This window comes from Antechinus flavipes, chromosome 1 (assembly GCF_016432865.1).
Source record: "Antechinus flavipes isolate AdamAnt ecotype Samford, QLD, Australia chromosome 1, AdamAnt_v2, whole genome shotgun sequence".
Taxonomy (NCBI): Eukaryota; Metazoa; Chordata; class Mammalia; order Dasyuromorphia; family Dasyuridae; genus Antechinus; species Antechinus flavipes.
The window spans coordinates 345,867,447-345,885,583 of record NC_067398.1 but is presented as its reverse complement, the minus strand read 5'-3'; the positions used below and the strand labels follow the sequence as shown (position 1 = coordinate 345,885,583).

The 18,137-nt window shown below is 38.3% G+C and overlaps 1 protein-coding gene across 1 annotated transcript in view; it reads right to left on the bottom strand.

The window, feature by feature from the left end:
• PDZD2 (PDZ domain containing 2) overlaps positions 1-18,137 on the bottom strand; it is a 61,148-nt gene that overhangs the window by 37,657 nt on the left and 5,354 nt on the right. Inside the window, exons 3-6 of the mRNA XM_051969550.1 lie at positions 7,740-7,821; positions 5,828-5,931; positions 3,861-4,029; positions 1,297-2,117 (exon numbers count right to left, since the gene is read on the bottom strand). Coding sequence (XP_051825510.1) covers positions 1,297-2,117; positions 3,861-4,029; positions 5,828-5,931; positions 7,740-7,821 — 1,176 coding nt within the window. The remainder of the gene's footprint in view (positions 1-1,296; positions 2,118-3,860; positions 4,030-5,827; positions 5,932-7,739; positions 7,822-18,137) is intronic.

Genomic DNA, 18,137 nt, shown 5'->3' with positions numbered 1-18,137 from the left:
AAATACAAAGCCCCCTCCAAAGTGAAAAACTATGTTTTGATCCATATTCAGTCTCTATTGTTCTCTTTCTGGATGCAGATGGCACTTTTCCATTCCAAGTCTATTGAAATTGCCTTGAATCACTGTTGTTAAAAAAGAGCCAAATCCATCACACTTGATCATAATTTTGTTATAGTGTACATTGTTCCCTTAGATTCTGTTCACTCAACATCAATTCATATCTTCTCAGACTTTTCTGAAATCAGCCTGCTCGTCATTTCTTACAAAACAATAATATTCCATTACATTCATATACCATAACTTATTCAGCCATTCCCCAACTGATGGGTGTCCACTCAGTTTCTAGTTCATTGCCAGAATACAAAGGGCTCCCACAAACATCCTTGCACATGTGGTCCCTTTCCCTTCTTTAAGATCTCTTTGGGATATAAGCCCAGTAGCGATACTGGATCAAAGAGTGTGCACAGTTTGATACTGCTTTGGGCATAGTTCTAAATTGTTCTCCAAAATGGTGGAAACCATTTCTAGTCATGTGAAAAAATGCTCCAAATCACTATTAATTAAAGAAATGCAAATTAAGACAACTCTGAAATACCACTTTGCTCTTCGCTAATTGGCAGAGATGACAGAAAAAGTTAATGAAAATATTGGAGGAGATGTGGGAAAATTGGGACCCTAATAAATTGTTGGTGGAGTTATAAAATGATCTGACCATTCTATTTAATCATACGGTATATGAATGTAATAGAATATTATTGTACTATAAGAAATGACAAACCAGGCGGATTTCAGAAAATCTGCAAAGACTTACATGAATTGTTGAGTAAAGTGAGCAGAACCAAGAGAACATTGTACACAGTAACAACAAGATTATGATCAAGTGTGATGAATTTGGATCACTTTAACAACGCAGTGATTCAAGGTTATTCAACAGACTTGGGATGGAAAATGCCATCCGTATCCAGAGAGATAAATTATGGAGATGAATATGGATTGAAACATAGTGTTTTTCACCTTTTGCTTTTTTTTTTGTTTGTTTTCATGGTTTTTTTTCTCTCATGGTTTCTTCCCTTTTGATCTGATTTTTCTTGTACAACATGACAAATGATGTATGTAAATATCTTTAAAAGAATTGCTCATATTTAACCTAAATCAGATTGTGTGCTATCTTGGGGAGGAGAGAGATAAAGAAAAGAGGGAGAAGCATTTAATGAATGTTGAAAACTATTTTTCCATGCATTTGGAGAAAATACCACACACACACACACACACACACACACACACACACAAATTTACCCTCTCTGCAGCTCCACCAGGCCTTAAACTTTTTATCACCACCTTTAAGGGACTGGCCTGGATTTCCAAGTCCAGACCAAAGGATTCATCTTCCAAACGAATTAAATGAACTGTTTCCAAGCTATTGAGCCTAGAGTTGTCCTCTGTCACAGCCCTCTTGCTTTGAGGGGTTATCCTGGCCACTGGCTTGTGAGCAGAACCTGGATCCTCATTCTTCTGTTTGGGAGAGCCAGGACACTCAATGCTCATCAGGCTTTTGACCCTGGTGATGGCTTTGTGCTCTAATTTTGGTGACTTCTTGGATTCAGCTTGTTCCTTCAGGCCCAAGCTGCCAGGGTTGCCCTCCAAGGCACCAGGATAGTCAAAAAGCTTTCCTGGAAGCAGAGGGGAGTCTCTAATGTGCTCAGAAGTCTTGTCCTCCACTTCCCCTGCTGAGCTCTCCAAAAGAGAAGTCTCCAATGGGGCCTCAGTGGCAGGATTCCCAAGGTGCTCTACTTCCTGGCTACTATTTGTTGCCACAGAAGAATTTGGGGTGATCACTCTTGGGTCCTCCTCAGTCTGGGATGGAAAAGAGCCTGGGAGGGATCTGGGAAATGGAACGTTGTCTCCATCTCTCACAAACTCCTCTTCATCACTGGCATCTTCGGCATCAAAGCAGCCAATTTTCCTCTGTCGGAGGAGTGGGCTCCGGGCACACTGTGGGCTTCCAGGGAGGCTGGCTTGTCTGGTAGCTTCCAAATGCTTATGGAAAGTTCCCGAGGCTTTCTTGTTTCCGGATGATGCAAGGCTATTAGCCCTAGTTTTTCCTGATTCTTTGGAGGCTGGGAAAGAATAAAATTAAATGAAACATTAGTCCTCCTTCTAGACTGGGTTTTTGCCTCAGCATTATCACTATTATACAATAACTAGTATTTTTGTATGCTCAGAATGCCTGGTATATGTAATATATTCTGAGATTAATTCCAATATCAGATCCCATTAGCTGTTCCACTGGTCTCTTGATGGAAGTCTTCTAAAAATGATATTTATAGGAAATAACATGTGAAGTAGAAAAAGCAACAAATTTAGAATGAACAGATCCTATGTAATAATCCTAGTTATACTACTGCAACGTACTTACCCTTACTACTGTAGGCCTCAGTTTCCTCATTTGCAGAATGAGAGGATGGATTAAACGATCTCTAACTTTCCTTCTGGCTCTAAATCCAGTATCTTAAGAAATCATCTTTATATGTAGCATTTTAAAGTGCAAAGTGCTTTTCATGCATCATTTTATTCAATCTCATAATACACTGTGTGCTGGGTGCTAGAGCTATGATTTTCCCTGTTTTACAGATGAAAAAACTGAGAGATCAAGAGTCTGAGTGACTTGTCAATAGATAGTTAACAAGTGTCAGAGGCAGAGTTTGAAATACTATGTGCTATAGTTTGGTTTCCTCACCCAAGGATACCAGATCTAAAAGGAGGTAATAGCCTATAACTTTTCTTTCTCTTCCTCTTGAAGTAGTCTCATTCTTTACCCATCTCTTGGATGCCCCTGGCTGATTTCAACAACTCTCTCTTCTGAAGAGTGTACATATACTACATCCTCTGTAATAGTTAATATAAGAGGGGAATTTCTTCTAATAGGCAAATTGTTTCTCTATCTGTCCTAGATATGATAGAATTTCATGTGTTCTTGAATAATGAAAATATTGTTAAAGCTGAGATTGCCAAACTTATCCATTTGTTGTAAAAATAGGTAACCATCATTATTATTGTTATTAATAACAAAAGTGAATATTAAGAAATTGTTATTAATAATAATGAAAACGTGGTATTAGATACAATTAGCAACCTTATCCATTCATTACAGAAACAGGTGACTGGCCAGTAGTAGTAAAAGTAGTAGCAGCAGCAGCAATAATAGTAGTAGTAGTAATAACAACAATAACCAATGGAAATATTAAGAAATTGTTACTAATAATGAAAATATTATAGATATGTTTCCTAACCTTATCCATTTATTATAGAAGTAGGTGGCTGGTCATTATTATTAGTAATAGGAGTAATAATAATGATCAAAGTTAATTTTATTAAAATTGTTATTAATAATAATGAAAAGAATATAGATATGATTACCAACTTTATCTGTTGTACTAATAAGTGACTGGCCATTAATATCAGTAACAATAACAATAAAAATAGTTTACATCCTTAAGGTATGCCAAGTACTTAACACTCATTTTATTATTAATTCATTTATCCCTAGTATAACCCTATGATATAAGTGCTTCTATTATTCCTATTTTATAGATTGTGAAATCAATTTTGCAAGGTTTTAGGTGCCTGGCTAATAGAAAGTAATATTAAATTTCTTGCTTAGCTGTAGTAGAAATATGTAACATCTTTTTCAAATAATTTTTCCTGTTCTAATTTTGTCAGAATCTGAGTTAGTGAAGGATGAGTAACCACTTCCCCATCATTTTGCCTCCAGAATAAGTCCTTCTGCACCAGAACTATGTAAGAGGAACAGACAGACTGAGCACATAGGCTCCTGTCTATTCATGGGATCTCAGGCTTACTTAGGCTGCTGGGAGGAAGAATGCCATCATCCAAAGAGCTGCTCCCCCTCCTCTGGTTCATATGTTCTTCATCTCCAGAGCTGGCAACCACAGAGTCTGAATAGGACAAGGGGCTCAGGACATCTTGTGAAAAATATTGTGAGAGTTCTGATTCAGAACTGAGGGAGCCCTGCAGAGGAAAGAAAATGTTAGATGGCTTGGGATTGTGGGGAGGGAGAACAAGGTTTATTTACACAGCCACAGAACACATACAGATCCTTTGGCACTTTGAGAGCTCCAAAGTAATGATTTTTCCTCTTTCCTGGAATCACATAATTCTAATCTACATTTTCTCAGTCATTTGAGATAGCTGGGACATTAAACAGCCATATCAGGATACTTTAGAATTATTTTTTTAAATCAATAAATAAAGCACAGCAACAACTGCCAGCCAAGGATTTGTGGTTCCTTTTTCTTCTAGTCCGATAGAGGCTGAATATTTATTCTTTCTTTGAGTCATTAAAAGAAAAAGTTTTCATTAGAGAGAAAGCCTTTACTTTTTGGATTCCACTATCCAAGTGCTCTCATTCTTCAGGGCATATCAACATTGTTCAGAATCCCAGAGGGAAAAAATTACAGATTAAAAAATGAAAGTTAACTATGGCAACTCAGAAATTCAGTAGAGAATAGGAGAATTCAAGTGCCATTCAATCCATTTGGCCTTTCAGGATGAGATTGGCAGAAATTCCACAGCCTAGACAATATGCAAATGTTCCCAAGAGGTTGAGTCAAGGTGTTTGCTAGCTCACTTTCTCCCAAAGCTTTGCTCTAACCTAAAATTTATCCTTCTCTGCAGGTACATGGGGACTATATACCTCCAAGTTCCCCAGCCCTGCTTCTTCAGCCCTACTATCTTCAGGCTATTTTCATAATCAGTGTACAGATTCCTTAGCTGGAGGAACCTCTAGAAAGAAAGATCAAACAACTTCCTCATGCTTCTGCTAGCAGGAGGATGGGTCGGTGCATCAACATGATCAATTTTTAAAATTTCAAAATGATCTTATTAGATTTTCTCCATTTATACTCCATACATCATTTTCTCTATGATTTCTCGGATGGATAGTTGATGGGAAAAAATACTCTAGAACAAGCCAGGATTCCCTCTCTAATATCTTGGCAAGTGGTCATTCAGTCTTTATTTGAAAACCTTTAAAGACAGAGAACTTAACTACCACCCCAAGGCAGTTCATAGCACTTTTAGAGAGCTGTTTGATGTTTCTTCATCTGAAGTAGAAATCTTCTATGTAATTCTCTCCCTTCTTCCCTTTACCACACTATTCCTAATTCTGCAGCCTGAGCAAAAAACCCCAATCCTTTGCCACCTGGCAACCTTTCAGTCATGTAGAGACATGTCACATGTGGTTTGAAAATCTTTTCTCCATTGTAAACATTCTCAGTTCCTTCAATCTGTTATCTTGGAAGCCATCCTTTATATATGTTCCAGTTTGTCAGTGTGCTTCTAAAAGGTATGATCTCCATATCTAGGTAAGATACACTTGTTTCAACATGACCAAGCCAAATACAGAATTAAAAGTTCTCTCGTTCCTGACACTGGGCTTCTGACAATGAAAGTTAGGGAGACAACACATTTGGCTGCAACATCAGTCCATTCAAACCTTGAGGACCTTTTCAAATGACATAGCCTAGAGCCCCCATCTCACCTATTCTATCTACACATGTCCAGTTAAGTTTTCTGAATACAAGCATAAGACATTTCATTTACTTCTACTTTCCTCTGTCTCACCAGACTTAACCTAATTGCTATGGCTTGTCAGAGTCATTTTTGGATTCCTATTCATTCGTCCCTACTCATTTCATCTCAGCATTATGTCATCTTCAGATCATGTAGCTACGCCATCTCTGTCATCATCTCTCCAAGTCCCCAGCAAAACAACTGCCAGATGTTGATTTGGGCTGATCCACTTTACCCGACTTGCTGGCTCCAGGAAGCGTTTCATGGTCCAGCTGAGTGAAGCAGAACCTTCTCCCTGTCTTGTCTTTGTTGTGAGGGAAGGACTCTTCAGGGGTGTACCTGTGGAGATAGCAGATAACCCTGCAGTCAAAATCAACTAAGACTCACCCTGAGCTACAGATGGCAGGCATAGGACTACAAGGAAGAAATTCTTTTCCCTGATGCATATGCACATTTCTCTATGCAATCTATGTGGAATGCCCACCCCACCCATCTTGGTCTATGAGATACTAATGCTCTTCTTTAGTACCCAGTTAAATTGCCACCTTCTTTTTGAAGTCTTCCCTGATCACTCCACTAACAATGGCTAACCTCTCCCAAATGCTAAATGTTTAACACATCTTAACTTGTAGTGAAGTTATGCTTTTGGATATGTTCCTTTTGTCTTTTGAACAGGTCTGTATTGGTGTCTTTTGTTTATATATCTCCTAGATTTCCCCTAATACTATTACCCCCTCTCATATAAGAATATTTAAAAAAAAAAAAAGAATAAAATCAATAAAGTTAACCAATTTGGGAAAAAAAAAATCTAGCCTTATATGCAAAGTTCCCTACCTTTGTAGCCTCTGTCCCCAAGTCTCCACCCTCCACCCTCAATCTCTGCAAAGGAACAGTAGTTGGGTTTTTCTGAAGAGAATCTGTGGTCCCTTACTAGATTGCCAAATCCCTAATGACAAGAACATGTGTGTATCATGCATTTTTGTCCCCTCCTTTTTCCAGCATCTAGAATAGTACACTGCCTATAATAGTTCAGTAAGTGTTGGTTGGCTGAATGCATAAATACCATCTCAGCAGATTATGAAAGTCAAGAAGTAGTATGCTCTGGAGATATCTTTAGTTTGGGATTAACCAAGGGGGAAGAAAGCCCAATTTCAAGCTAATGCTGCAGGGGATATGTCATGAACAACACCCAACTCCTACACAACATATCAAATTCTTTGGAAATGCTGAGGATTTATTTATTTATAAATTATGTTTTATACAAATTTAAATTAATTTTTATATAAATTAAATTTTTATAAAATTTATTTTAATCAAGTTTGTAATTTTATAAATTTACTTCTCATAGATTTATTCATTAAATTTTGTAAATTCATTACAATTTACATGAAGATTGTGACAGTGCAGTGATAAGACAGATCTGAATAATTTATTGGGCAGATCAGTGCTATGTTCTATATTTAATAAATTAACCTTGGTTGTAGATAACCAGGGTTTTAATGGTAACTAAAAGCTTCTAGATCTCTTTCTTTTTTAAAAAAATGATTTATTTTATCCAATTAAATGTAAAGGTTATCTCTTCTTAACAAACTTAACATTTCTCATGTTCTTATCAACAAAATGTTTAGCTCTGACATTCTCTAAGTTACCCTGTAACACTGTTATTTTAAAACTCATTGCCTGGTTACACTCTTCTTTTATGCTACATCCTCAGTCTCCATCCCTTTGTACAGTGAAGATCATGGGATCAGCTATCATAGATCACTGGGATTTCAAAGTGTCAATAAACATAAAGCATTTCCAGGCCTCTGAAGGCATTGAAAAACAATGATTTCCATATCACTCTATTTCTACCTGTCCCATTTCGAGTGTATCATGATAGCACCAAAGACTCATTTATAGAACATGTCTGAGAAGAGATACTGAATCTCTGTGATTTCTTGTTAAACTGAGACACATCGACCGTGGCTTCAAAAGTCACAAGAGCGCCTCCCAAAGAATAGTTCTATCTTCCCCAAAGTGCCTTTTTCCCTCGCTCTGTCACTGCAAGGACTCTGCGCATGCGCGCGGCGAGTTCTAAACATCCCACCGGGGAAATGGCCAGAAGCGGCTCCTGCACGTCAGTGGGGAGCCGGCGGCCGCCGTACCTAAGACGTGGGCGGAACTGGCCTCCTTGCTCTCTCGGTGAGTGGAGCGAGCTATTGCCTCATCCATCTCCTGTTCAGAAACCTGAATGGGAACAGAGAGCAGACATTAAGTTTCTCTGCTCCACACGAGACGCCGAGCTCAGAGACCCGGCGGCGGCCCTGCAGGACGGAGCAAACCTGCGCAGCCAGGGCCAAACCTCAGGGTCCTTCTTTACCTCCATCGCCTGGTGACAAACGAAAAGCAGACAGAGAGTAACAGACCCAACCTCTACTGGGGGATTCTAGTAACCCAGGCTTTCCTGCAGGCCCGCCGCTGAATGAACCTGGACCCCGACTCCAGCGCGAAGGCCTCCCCGCAGTGTTCTCTCCCCGTTTTCTTAGCGCCTCCTGCCTGTAGGCTCAGGGTCACTCAAGGGCTGGGAAAGGGTTCGGGAAGACTCCAGCGGCACCAGCATCTTCCTGTTAGTAGCGCCCTCTAGAACAGGTGCTTTGCCACTTTCCTGTTCCCCACAGAAGTCGGCCTTCCTGCTGCTCCTGCCCCCACCTCCCCCCCACCTCCCCCGCACGAGTTGTCCTCTCATCAGCCATAGCCTCCTTCAGTCCCGGCGGTGAGCGTGTTCTCCAGAACGCCCGTGCAGCCACACACTGGTTCCACTTGGAATGTGAACTAACTTAAGATGAAAGGCCTTCCCCACTTTTGTGTACTCGGTGTGGGTCATCACTAGTGACTCTCAGGACAGGAAACCTGTGTGGATTTGTGTGGGTGGGTGGGTACAGATATATAAACCCAGAGACAGAGAGAGGGGGTGGGGTGAGAGGGAGATGTGGGAGGCCCCGACTCCCTCATTTTGCTGACAGGGAAACCGAGGCCAGAGACCTAGTTCAATGGCAGAGTCCGGATTCCGACTTGGGCTTTGGGGTGCGAGGTCTTGTGCTCAAAGCCTGCCCCTGAAGCCGAGGGCTTGGGTTATCTGGGCTCTCTCACTCAGCTTCCTCAGGCTCCGGCTACATGATCAGAAACGGGGCGGCTGGAAGAGATGCCCCAGAGGTTCCTGGTAGCCCCAGACTGGTGCTAAACCCTCGTGGTTGCACACCCAGCAAGCCTGGGCCGCACTCCCCTGCTGTCAGCGGCTTAGGCCGAAGTATGGCGTCCTAGGGCACAAGGCTGGTCCGGATTTCCCGCTACGCGCCTTCGCTCCGTACAGGAGCCACTCAGACACAAAGAGCAGGTCCTTTAGGCCGCCCTCGTCCCCCACTGTGAAGCTGTCACCGGCGGCCGGAGCTGGGCAGGCTCCTCAGCAGCACCAGAGCAGGGCTCAGGAAGACGGCCTCGGAGCCTGCCTCTAATGGTGACTGTGTGACCACGGCAAGCCGCTTTACCTCTTTTGAGACTTGGTTTATCCATGTGTCACGTGGGGGCTGCCTATAGTACAGCCTCACAGAGTTGTTTTATATGTAAAGAGTAGTCTGACCTATATTCCAGAAAGAATTGCCTCTATCCAATGCCCTCCCCCTAGGAAATTATATTTATTGCTTTTGCTTAAAAGTTTCCAGTGAAAGGAAACTTAATGCCTTTTGGCAAGCAGTTTATTCCATTTGGGGATAGTTTTAATCCTTAGGAAGCTTTCCTTTAAGCTGAACCTCAGTTTACATTTTCTATATGTCCACTTCATGTTTTTTTTTTTTTTTCCCCCACACATTCTCATATTCTCTCTCTCTCTCTCTCTCTCTCACACACACACACACACACATTTTCTCTCTTCTCTCTCATTCTCTCTGTCTCTCTCTCATTCTCTCTCTCTCTCTCATTCTGTCTCTCTCTCATTCTCTCTCTCTCTCTCTATCATTCTCTCTCTCTCTCTCTCTCTCTCTCTCTCACACACACACACACACACACACATATTCTCTCTCTCTGTCTCTCTCATTCTCTCTCTATCATTCTCTCTCTCTCTCTCTCTCTCTCTCTCTCTCTCTCTCACACACACACACATTTTCTCTCTCTCTGTCTCTCATTCTCTCTCTGTCTCTCTCATTCTCTCTCTGTCTCTCTCTCTCTCTCTCTCTCACACACACACACACATATTCTCTCTCTCTGTCTCTCTCATTCTCTCTCTCTCTCTATCATTCTCTCTCTCTCTCTCTCTCATTCTCTCTCTCTCTCACACACACACACACACATATTCTCTCTCTCTGTCTCTCTCATTCTCTCTCTGTCTCTCTCATTCTCTCTCTGTCTCTCTGTCTCTCTCTCTCTCTCTCACACACACACACACATATTCTCTCTCTCTGTCTCTCTCATTCTCTCTCTGTCTCTCTTATTCTCTCTCTCTCTCTCTCTCTCTCTCTCTCACACACACACACACACACACATATTCTCTCTCTCTGTCTCTCTCATTCTCTCTCTGTCTCTCTCATTCTGTCTCTCTCATTCTCTCTCTCTCTCTCTCTCTCTCTCTCTCTTCTCTCTCACACACACACACACACACACACACACACATTCTCTCTCTCTCTCTCCCTTCCCCCTCCCCTCTCTCTTCTTTCTCCCTTCTCTCTCCTTTCTCCTTCCTCTCTCTCTCCCTTCTTCCTCCTCTCCCCCGACCCATCTTTTCTCTCTCACAGAATATGATCCCTTACATAGGTGAGAGATCTTCAAATACTTGAAGTTAGGTCTAAACATCCCAATTCTTTTATCTAATAGTTATTATGGCACGAACTAAATTTCCTTAACCAACTTTTAAATTTCTGATGAATGTAAAGTAGCATTCCTTGAAATCAAGGAGTATTTTATTTTAATTTTTTTTTTTTGCCTTTGCCTCATTAGCATCTGGAAGAATGTCTGGCACATAGTAGATATTTAACCAATATTTGCTCATTGATTGATTCTGGCTGCTTTTCTCTGGACACTCTTAAGGCTTTTCAGTTCTTCAAACGTGGTACCCAGACATGAAGACAATACTGTTTAACTGGGGCAAAATATAGGGGTATACAACTAGTTCCTTATTCCTTGAATCTTTGTCTCTTTCACTACAGCCTAAGATATTTTATCTTTAGTAGATTAACTTTTAGTCAATTCCAGGTTGGGACAGTATGCTTAAATATTTCAGTACTTTTACTTTCAGAAAGTTTTTCATGAAAACTGATTTTTGAATATAAAAGCAGAAGGAATGTGGTTTTGACTTAATATAGCTTTCTCAAATACTCAAATAAAATATGTAGCAAAAACAGTGATGTTTTAATCCAGAAATTGGCTTTAATCTTTAAATGTATGGACTTAAATAGAATTAGGTATGAAGTTTGACCACCAAAGAAAAAATTATAATCATGTTTTGACTTTCTCATCATATATTTCCAACATTCTTATTCACCTTCATAGAAAAATACTTACAAAAGTATTTTTTTTAAAGTATCTTTCCTAAGTATTCAACTCTTAGTGAAGGCAAAGCCTAATTTTAAATGAAAGAGCCAGGAAAAATATCAGTCTTAGAAACACTGAACGGTTTTCACCTTGATTTGGTTTTACCATGATTCCAGACTTTCAACATTTCCAAGTGTGAGTTATTTCTTTGACATGAAAAGAAATAAAAAATAAATCCTGCTGGCTCTTTTAAATATATGAATTATTTCTTACAGAGTTGCAACCATGCCAAGAGCCCTACCTACTTGCCCTTCATTCCAGAAATCACAATTTAGAAGTATTGTCCATTTGACTTCACATGCGATAGATATAACTCTAGAGGTAGGTCCAGCACCTCACCACTCTGGCCTCAGACAATTTGATTAATCCCAGAATGCGATTCTGCAACCATTATGAGTAACAGAAGAAAAGAAAATCACTGTGGTATTTGTCTTGGAAAAACTTGAAAACTGTTGAGACTCATATGTTCAGTAACATAATGTACTATTGTCCTGAAAGTTAGGGCAATGTGAAAATCTATCAAACAACAACAACAAAAAATAGAACTTTGACCATAACAAAAATCCAGCCTAGTATTAAAGCTAATAATGTCATGTTGACCTCCCAGGGAGATGAAGTCCATGAAAATAATTCATTTTCTTGAGATATACTATGACTTTTCCTGAGATATTCTTATGGCTTGTATTGAGGTAGTCTAGCACCACCCACCATGAAAAATTTTCACAGTGGAACTAGAAATATAAACATAACATATGTTAGTGGACAACAGAGCTTACTTGGGTGGTTCAAGGTCATTCTAAGGATGTAAATGCCTTTTAACAGTTTCAGCAAACTCCAGTGTGGTGGTCCAAGATGAATTGAGTTTCAGAATCAGTCATTGTTCAGTGTTCTCCTTGAATGGACGTGAAATCCAACCTATATTGAAGAGCTGCTGGTTGCAGACCATTGAGAACTTAATTCTTTGTTAAAGAGTGTAATAGTTGAATCATCTTCTGAGTGGGAGCAGCTAGGTGGTACAGCACACAGAGTGCTGGAACTGGAATCAGGAAGACTCATTTTCCTGAGTTCAAATCCTATCACAGGCTCTTAATAGCACAGACACTAGCAAGTCACTTAACCCTATTTTCTTCATTTCTAAAATGAGCTAGAGAAAGAAACGAAAAAACCAATCCAGTATCTTTGCCAAGAAAATGCCAAATGGGGTCACAAAGAGTCAGACATGACTGAAAATCACTGAAAAAACAACAAAATCTTCTGGTCAGGAAAAAAAAAGTTTCTTTGTGAAAGGTGATGATAGTTATATGGTTATTTAAGGTTGGTTTGAAAGTTGAGGCCCCTGAAAAAGACGAGAGCCATTCCTTCAATGATCTGATCAGTGAGGCTGAGCAGTATCTAAACTGTTACTCAGGAAGAGAAACAGAGAAAGAAAAGGAGAATTGACTAATCAAAGATCAGAGGAGTCAGATGAGAAAGGTAAAATTCTTTAGCATTATGATTGCCAAGAGGAAAAAATTAGCATTTACATAATGCTTCAAAGGTTTGTAAATGCCATCTCATTTAATCCTCACCATCCTAGAAAATAGGTAAAGTACTATTGTTTCTCTATTTTACAGATGAATTTGTAATTTTACAGATGAAACTTGTCCAGGGTCAAGCAACTAAGTGTCAAAAATGAATTTGAACTCAGGTCTTCCTGTCTCTAGATCCAGCTCTCTATCCTGTGGGGCTCCTAGAAGGCACGGTGACCAAAGTTCAAAATGTTGATCGATAGAAAGATAAGTAAGCTAGAAGGGAATTTAAGGAAGGCAACTTGACCTCCTTTTTCATGTCACTTTTTTGTATACCTGTCTAGAAATCTGCTAGCCAGTAATGTCATGTAACCAGAATCTATCCAAGAACTCGAAGTAAACAAGAGAGATTTGAGAATCCAAAAGCAATGCATTAAGGTTCCTGTATTTTATTTCAAGAACAATCTCTCTGATCCTTATTCAAATCTTACTTAGTATGGCATCTACACATAATTTAGTCCATCTTAGATATATAGTTTCAGATCAGGAGCACCAAAATGGATAGATCCTAGATTTAGAGCCAGAAGAGACCTTTAGATCATCTAACCTTACTCTCAGGAAACTGGATTAACTGTATATTAATGACATACATGTGGTAGGTACTAGAGTCAAGATTGGGGTTCAGATTGTCTGTCTCTAAATCCAATGTTTTCTGGAACCAGGCATGAATGGAGGTTGGGAAGATGGCAGAGCTGCTCAGAAAGACCCACTGACTGTTGGAAGATGTAAAAGCCAATAATAAGAGACTGGAGATTAAGGCATAGGTGGGCTATTAAGGTATGTATGATGGAAGGGGTGCACATGTTAATATGATCACAGATCTCTCCTAAATTCACAACAGGGTGAAAAAAATTTGGAAATTTTCCCTGTTACAGATTGCTTTGTACATTGAATTTCCTTTTTATTGGAAACATAATATGAAAGATAATAAATCATAACCTCCTTTTCACAGAGGAAAAGGCAATGAAAGTAGAAATGTCACACCCTCATTGTTCTATAGGTCTATAGTCACTACAGGACTGGTGAGTCATTGTACCTCTTTGGGTCTCACTTTCCTTTTCTGTAAAATGAGAGGGTTCTTTACAATTTGTTAAGTCATAGAACCCAGTGTTTACTTTTCTCTAGTCTTATGCCACCCTTCCTTTTTCTGCCTTTCCTCTTCACACACATACATAGCCCCCCCCCCCACACACACACACACTTCTCCCCTTCTGTCTTTCCCTCCTTCTCCCTCCCTTTCTCCCTCTCTTTCTCCCTTTTCCTCTCCTTTTCTCTCTCCTCCTGTTTCTCTCCCTCCCTCTCTGTTTCTCTCCCTCTCTCCCTTTCCTTGTTCCTCTCTCCCTCTTTCTCTTTACTTCTCACTACCAGGATCACTCGAGATAGTGCTCTGGGTAATAATAAGGTTCTGATGCTAAGCTCTGATCCCCTGAACATGGGATAAAAGAAGAAGAGAAAGAAATAATCCTTGAGTCTACTCTACATTATAGCCTAATAAATTCCCAATTGCTTAATAATTTAAAATTCCAATCATTTAAAAAATGGTTATTGATCTCTAGTACAACAGTACTTCTTATCATTATATAGCTAGATAGTTTAGTGAAGGATCTGGGTTCAAATACTGGCTCTGCCATTGGAAATCCACTTGGAAAATCACTCTTTGAGCCTTAATTTGTGAATTGAACCAAATAATAGCTAGCATTTATATAGTGCTTTAACATCTGTAAAGTGCTTTACATTTATATCCTTAAAATTATTTTATCCTTAAAATGGCCCTGAGAGGTAGACACTATGACCTCAAAGGCCCTTCTAGCTCTAGATCTTAAACTTATCATACCTATATAGCTTTTCACCTTTTACTTGGAAATGACACCAGTAAATAAATAAGCATCCCTTGAGACTCTAAATCTATGTTCCTAGGATCCTGAAACAGCTACAATTTTACTCCTTTACCTTGTAGATATCCTCAATAAACAACCAAAAAAAAAAAAAAAAACCTATTCCTTAGGATAGGCATGTAGAAGAGAAGTAAATCTAACTTATGTATTTTATGACTTTTAGAATTTTAATACACTACTATGGCGCTTAGTTTCATCCATTTAATTCTCTCTGTTGGTTAGAAGGAAGGCTTCCAATATGAAATTAAACACAAGAATTTCTTCAATCCTATGTGGCACTACCTCATGTTATTCCATTATAACACTGCACTGGGATTTCTTTCTTTCTTTCTTTCTTTCTTTTTGATAAACCTTTTTATTTTCAAAACATATGCATAGATAATTTTCAGTATTCACCCTTGCAATAGGATTGCTTTTTAAATGATCTTAAAAAAAAATGATCTAAAAAAGTTTCCTATACAGTTTATCTGAAAGGCCAAGTTTTATTTATTTAGAGGAAGATTCACATGTGATTCAAGGGATTTGAAGTCTAATGTTTAATAGCTTATAAAACCAACCTTTAAGGCAGAACCAAGATGGCTTAGTAAAGGCAGGGACTTGCCAGAGCTCTCCCCCAAATTCCTCAAAATACTTTAAAATAATGACTCTAAACAAATTCTAGAGTAACAGAACTCACCAATGGTTTGTGTGAAACAATTTTTTGGCCCAAGACAACTTAGAAGATCCTCACGAAAGGTTTGTTGCACCAAGGTAAGAGAAGAGCCCACAGGCTATAACAGCACAGACAAGCCTCAGCAAACCACGAGCAGATCTTGGGGCAAGAATCAGTGGCAGCAGTGGCAATTTCCAGAACTCTGAGCTCACAGATTTATAAGGATCCCTTTGCTAGCACCATGCAAAGAACTCTGCTTCATTGCCTATATTTGGATCTAGGAGGATGGGCACTAGTATTGCTGAGCTGGAAGCCACAGGAAAGCAGGGACTCTTATCACAATTCCAGGGTTGAAGAAAAGTACTTGTGATCACTCACAAAACAGTTTAAGACTAGAAAACACATATCTTCCTATATCATATCATCTTGGAAAAGTAAAAAACTTACATGTCCCCAAAATTACCTCTGAAAATAGCTTCACAAAAAACTTGAAGCTTATAACAGTGTCCCCTCCATTTGGAAATAGAGGCCCATTTTAGTATAGAGTTAAAAGTTTAAAAAAAAATAGGCTGGTAAAATGAGCAAATAACAGAAAAAAATTACTATGAAAGAGTTACGATGGTGACAAGGAAATTCAAAACACAATCATAAGAAGACAACAAAGTCAAAATTCCTGCATCGAAAGCCTCGAAGAAAAATATGATGATCTCAGACCATGGAAGAGCTTAAAAAGATTTAAAAAATCAAGTAAGAGATAAAGGAAGGATTGGGAAGAAAAATGAGGGTGATGCAAGAAAAGTATGAAAAAAGAGTCAACAGCTTGGTTAACAAGGCACAACAAAAATACTGAAAAAATTAACACCTTAAAAACATACTAGGCAAAATAGTAAAAGAGGCACAAAAATCCAACAAAGAGAAAAATTCCTTAAAAAGCAGAATTGCCCAAATGGAAAAAATCCAAAATTCTGTTCAAATGGAAAAAGAAATACAAAGATTCACTGAAGAGAAGAATTACTTAAAAGGCAGAATTGGCCAAATGGTAAAGAAGGTACAAGAGCTTATTAAAGAAAATAATTCCTTAAAAGTTAGAATTAGGCAAATAGAAGCTAATGATTTTATGAGACATGAAGAAATAATTAAATAAAATCAAAAGAGTTAAAAGAGAAGAAAATATGAATTATCTTATTGGAAAAATGACTGACCTGGAAAATAGATTCAAGAGAGATGTCTTAAAAATTCCTGAACCATCTGAAAGTCATGATAAAAAAAGAGCTTAGACAACATCTTTCAAGAAATTTTCAAGGATAATAGCCTTGATACTCTAGAATCAGAGAGCAAAATAGAAATGGAAAGAATCCACTGATCACCTCTTAAAAGAAATTCTAAAATGAAAATTCCTGGGAATATTATAGCCAAATTCCAGAGTTCCTAGGTCAAGGAGAAAATCTTCCAAGCAGTCAACAGAAACAATTCAAATATCATGGAGCCACATTTAGGATTTAAGAGTTACAGCTTTAAATTAAAAGATCAGAGGACTTGGAATATGATATTTCAGAAGGCAGGGTAAGATTACAATCAAGAATTATCTATACATCAAAACTAAGTATAATCCTTTAGTGTAAAAAAAAAAAAAATGGATATTCAATGCAATTGAAGACTTTCAAGAATTCTCTTTTGAAAAGACAAAAGCTAAATGGAAAAATTGACTTTCAAATACAAAATGAGAAATCATAAGAAATTAATAAGATTAAACTGTTTATATTCCTACATGGAAAAATTATAACTCAAAAAAACTTTCTCATTAATAGAGTAGGTAGAAAGCATACATATAGACAAAAAGTGGAGCTACGAGTTGAATACAATGGTATAATTATCTTTAAAAAACTAAGGGATGAGAAAGATGTATATACTGTAAAATGAATGGGAGGTGTAAAAATTTATCTTACATAAAAAAGACTTTCAAGACATTTAACAGTGGAAAGGGAAATGGAGGAAGGAAGGAGGGAAACACATGAATCTTACTCTTATTGAAACTGGCTCAAAGGGAATAATATAACACACTCAGGCATAGAAATCTATTTTATCATATAGAAAAAGAGGAAGGGAAGAGAATAAGAGAAGGGAAGTGGGGAGCTAATAGAAGGGTCAATTTGGGGATGTAAAAGTCAAAAGCAAAATTTTTTTTGAGAATGGACTGGGTAAATGGAGAAAGAAATAGAGACGGGGAGAGTATAGGATAAATAGGGAGGAAACAGGATGGAAATAAATGCATACTTGGTAATCATAATCATTACTGTGGAAAAAAATTTAAAATTAGTTTCTCTGATAAAGACTTTGTTTCTCAAGCACATAGAAAATTGAGTGAAGTGGGGAACACTAACACAAAGACACCATGCCATGTGCCTTGGCATAACCAAACAAAAAGAATCTTACTACAGAAAGTTTTTACAGAGAAGACCAAGACACAAACCCAGAGGACAACAAAGTCAAAACACTTAAGGGAAAATCCTAAAGAAAAATAACAAGTGGTCTCAAGCTCAGAAAATTCATGGAAGAGCTTCAAAAGGAGCTTTAAAATCATAAAAGAGGTAGAAGAAAAATTGGGAAAAGAAATGAGAGTTCTGCAAGAAAATTGTGAAAAAAGAGTCAATGGCTTAGAAAATTGCTTAAAGAGTAGAACTAGTCAAATGGAAAGGAAGATTTAAAAATATCTACTAAAGAAAACAACTCATTGAAGAATGAAATTGCCCAAATGGAAAAGAAAATGCAAAAGCTAATTGACCTTAAAATTTAAAACTTTTGTTATTATTTAACATTATATAATAATAAAAATAATATTTAATGATTATATTAACTAAAAAATTAACT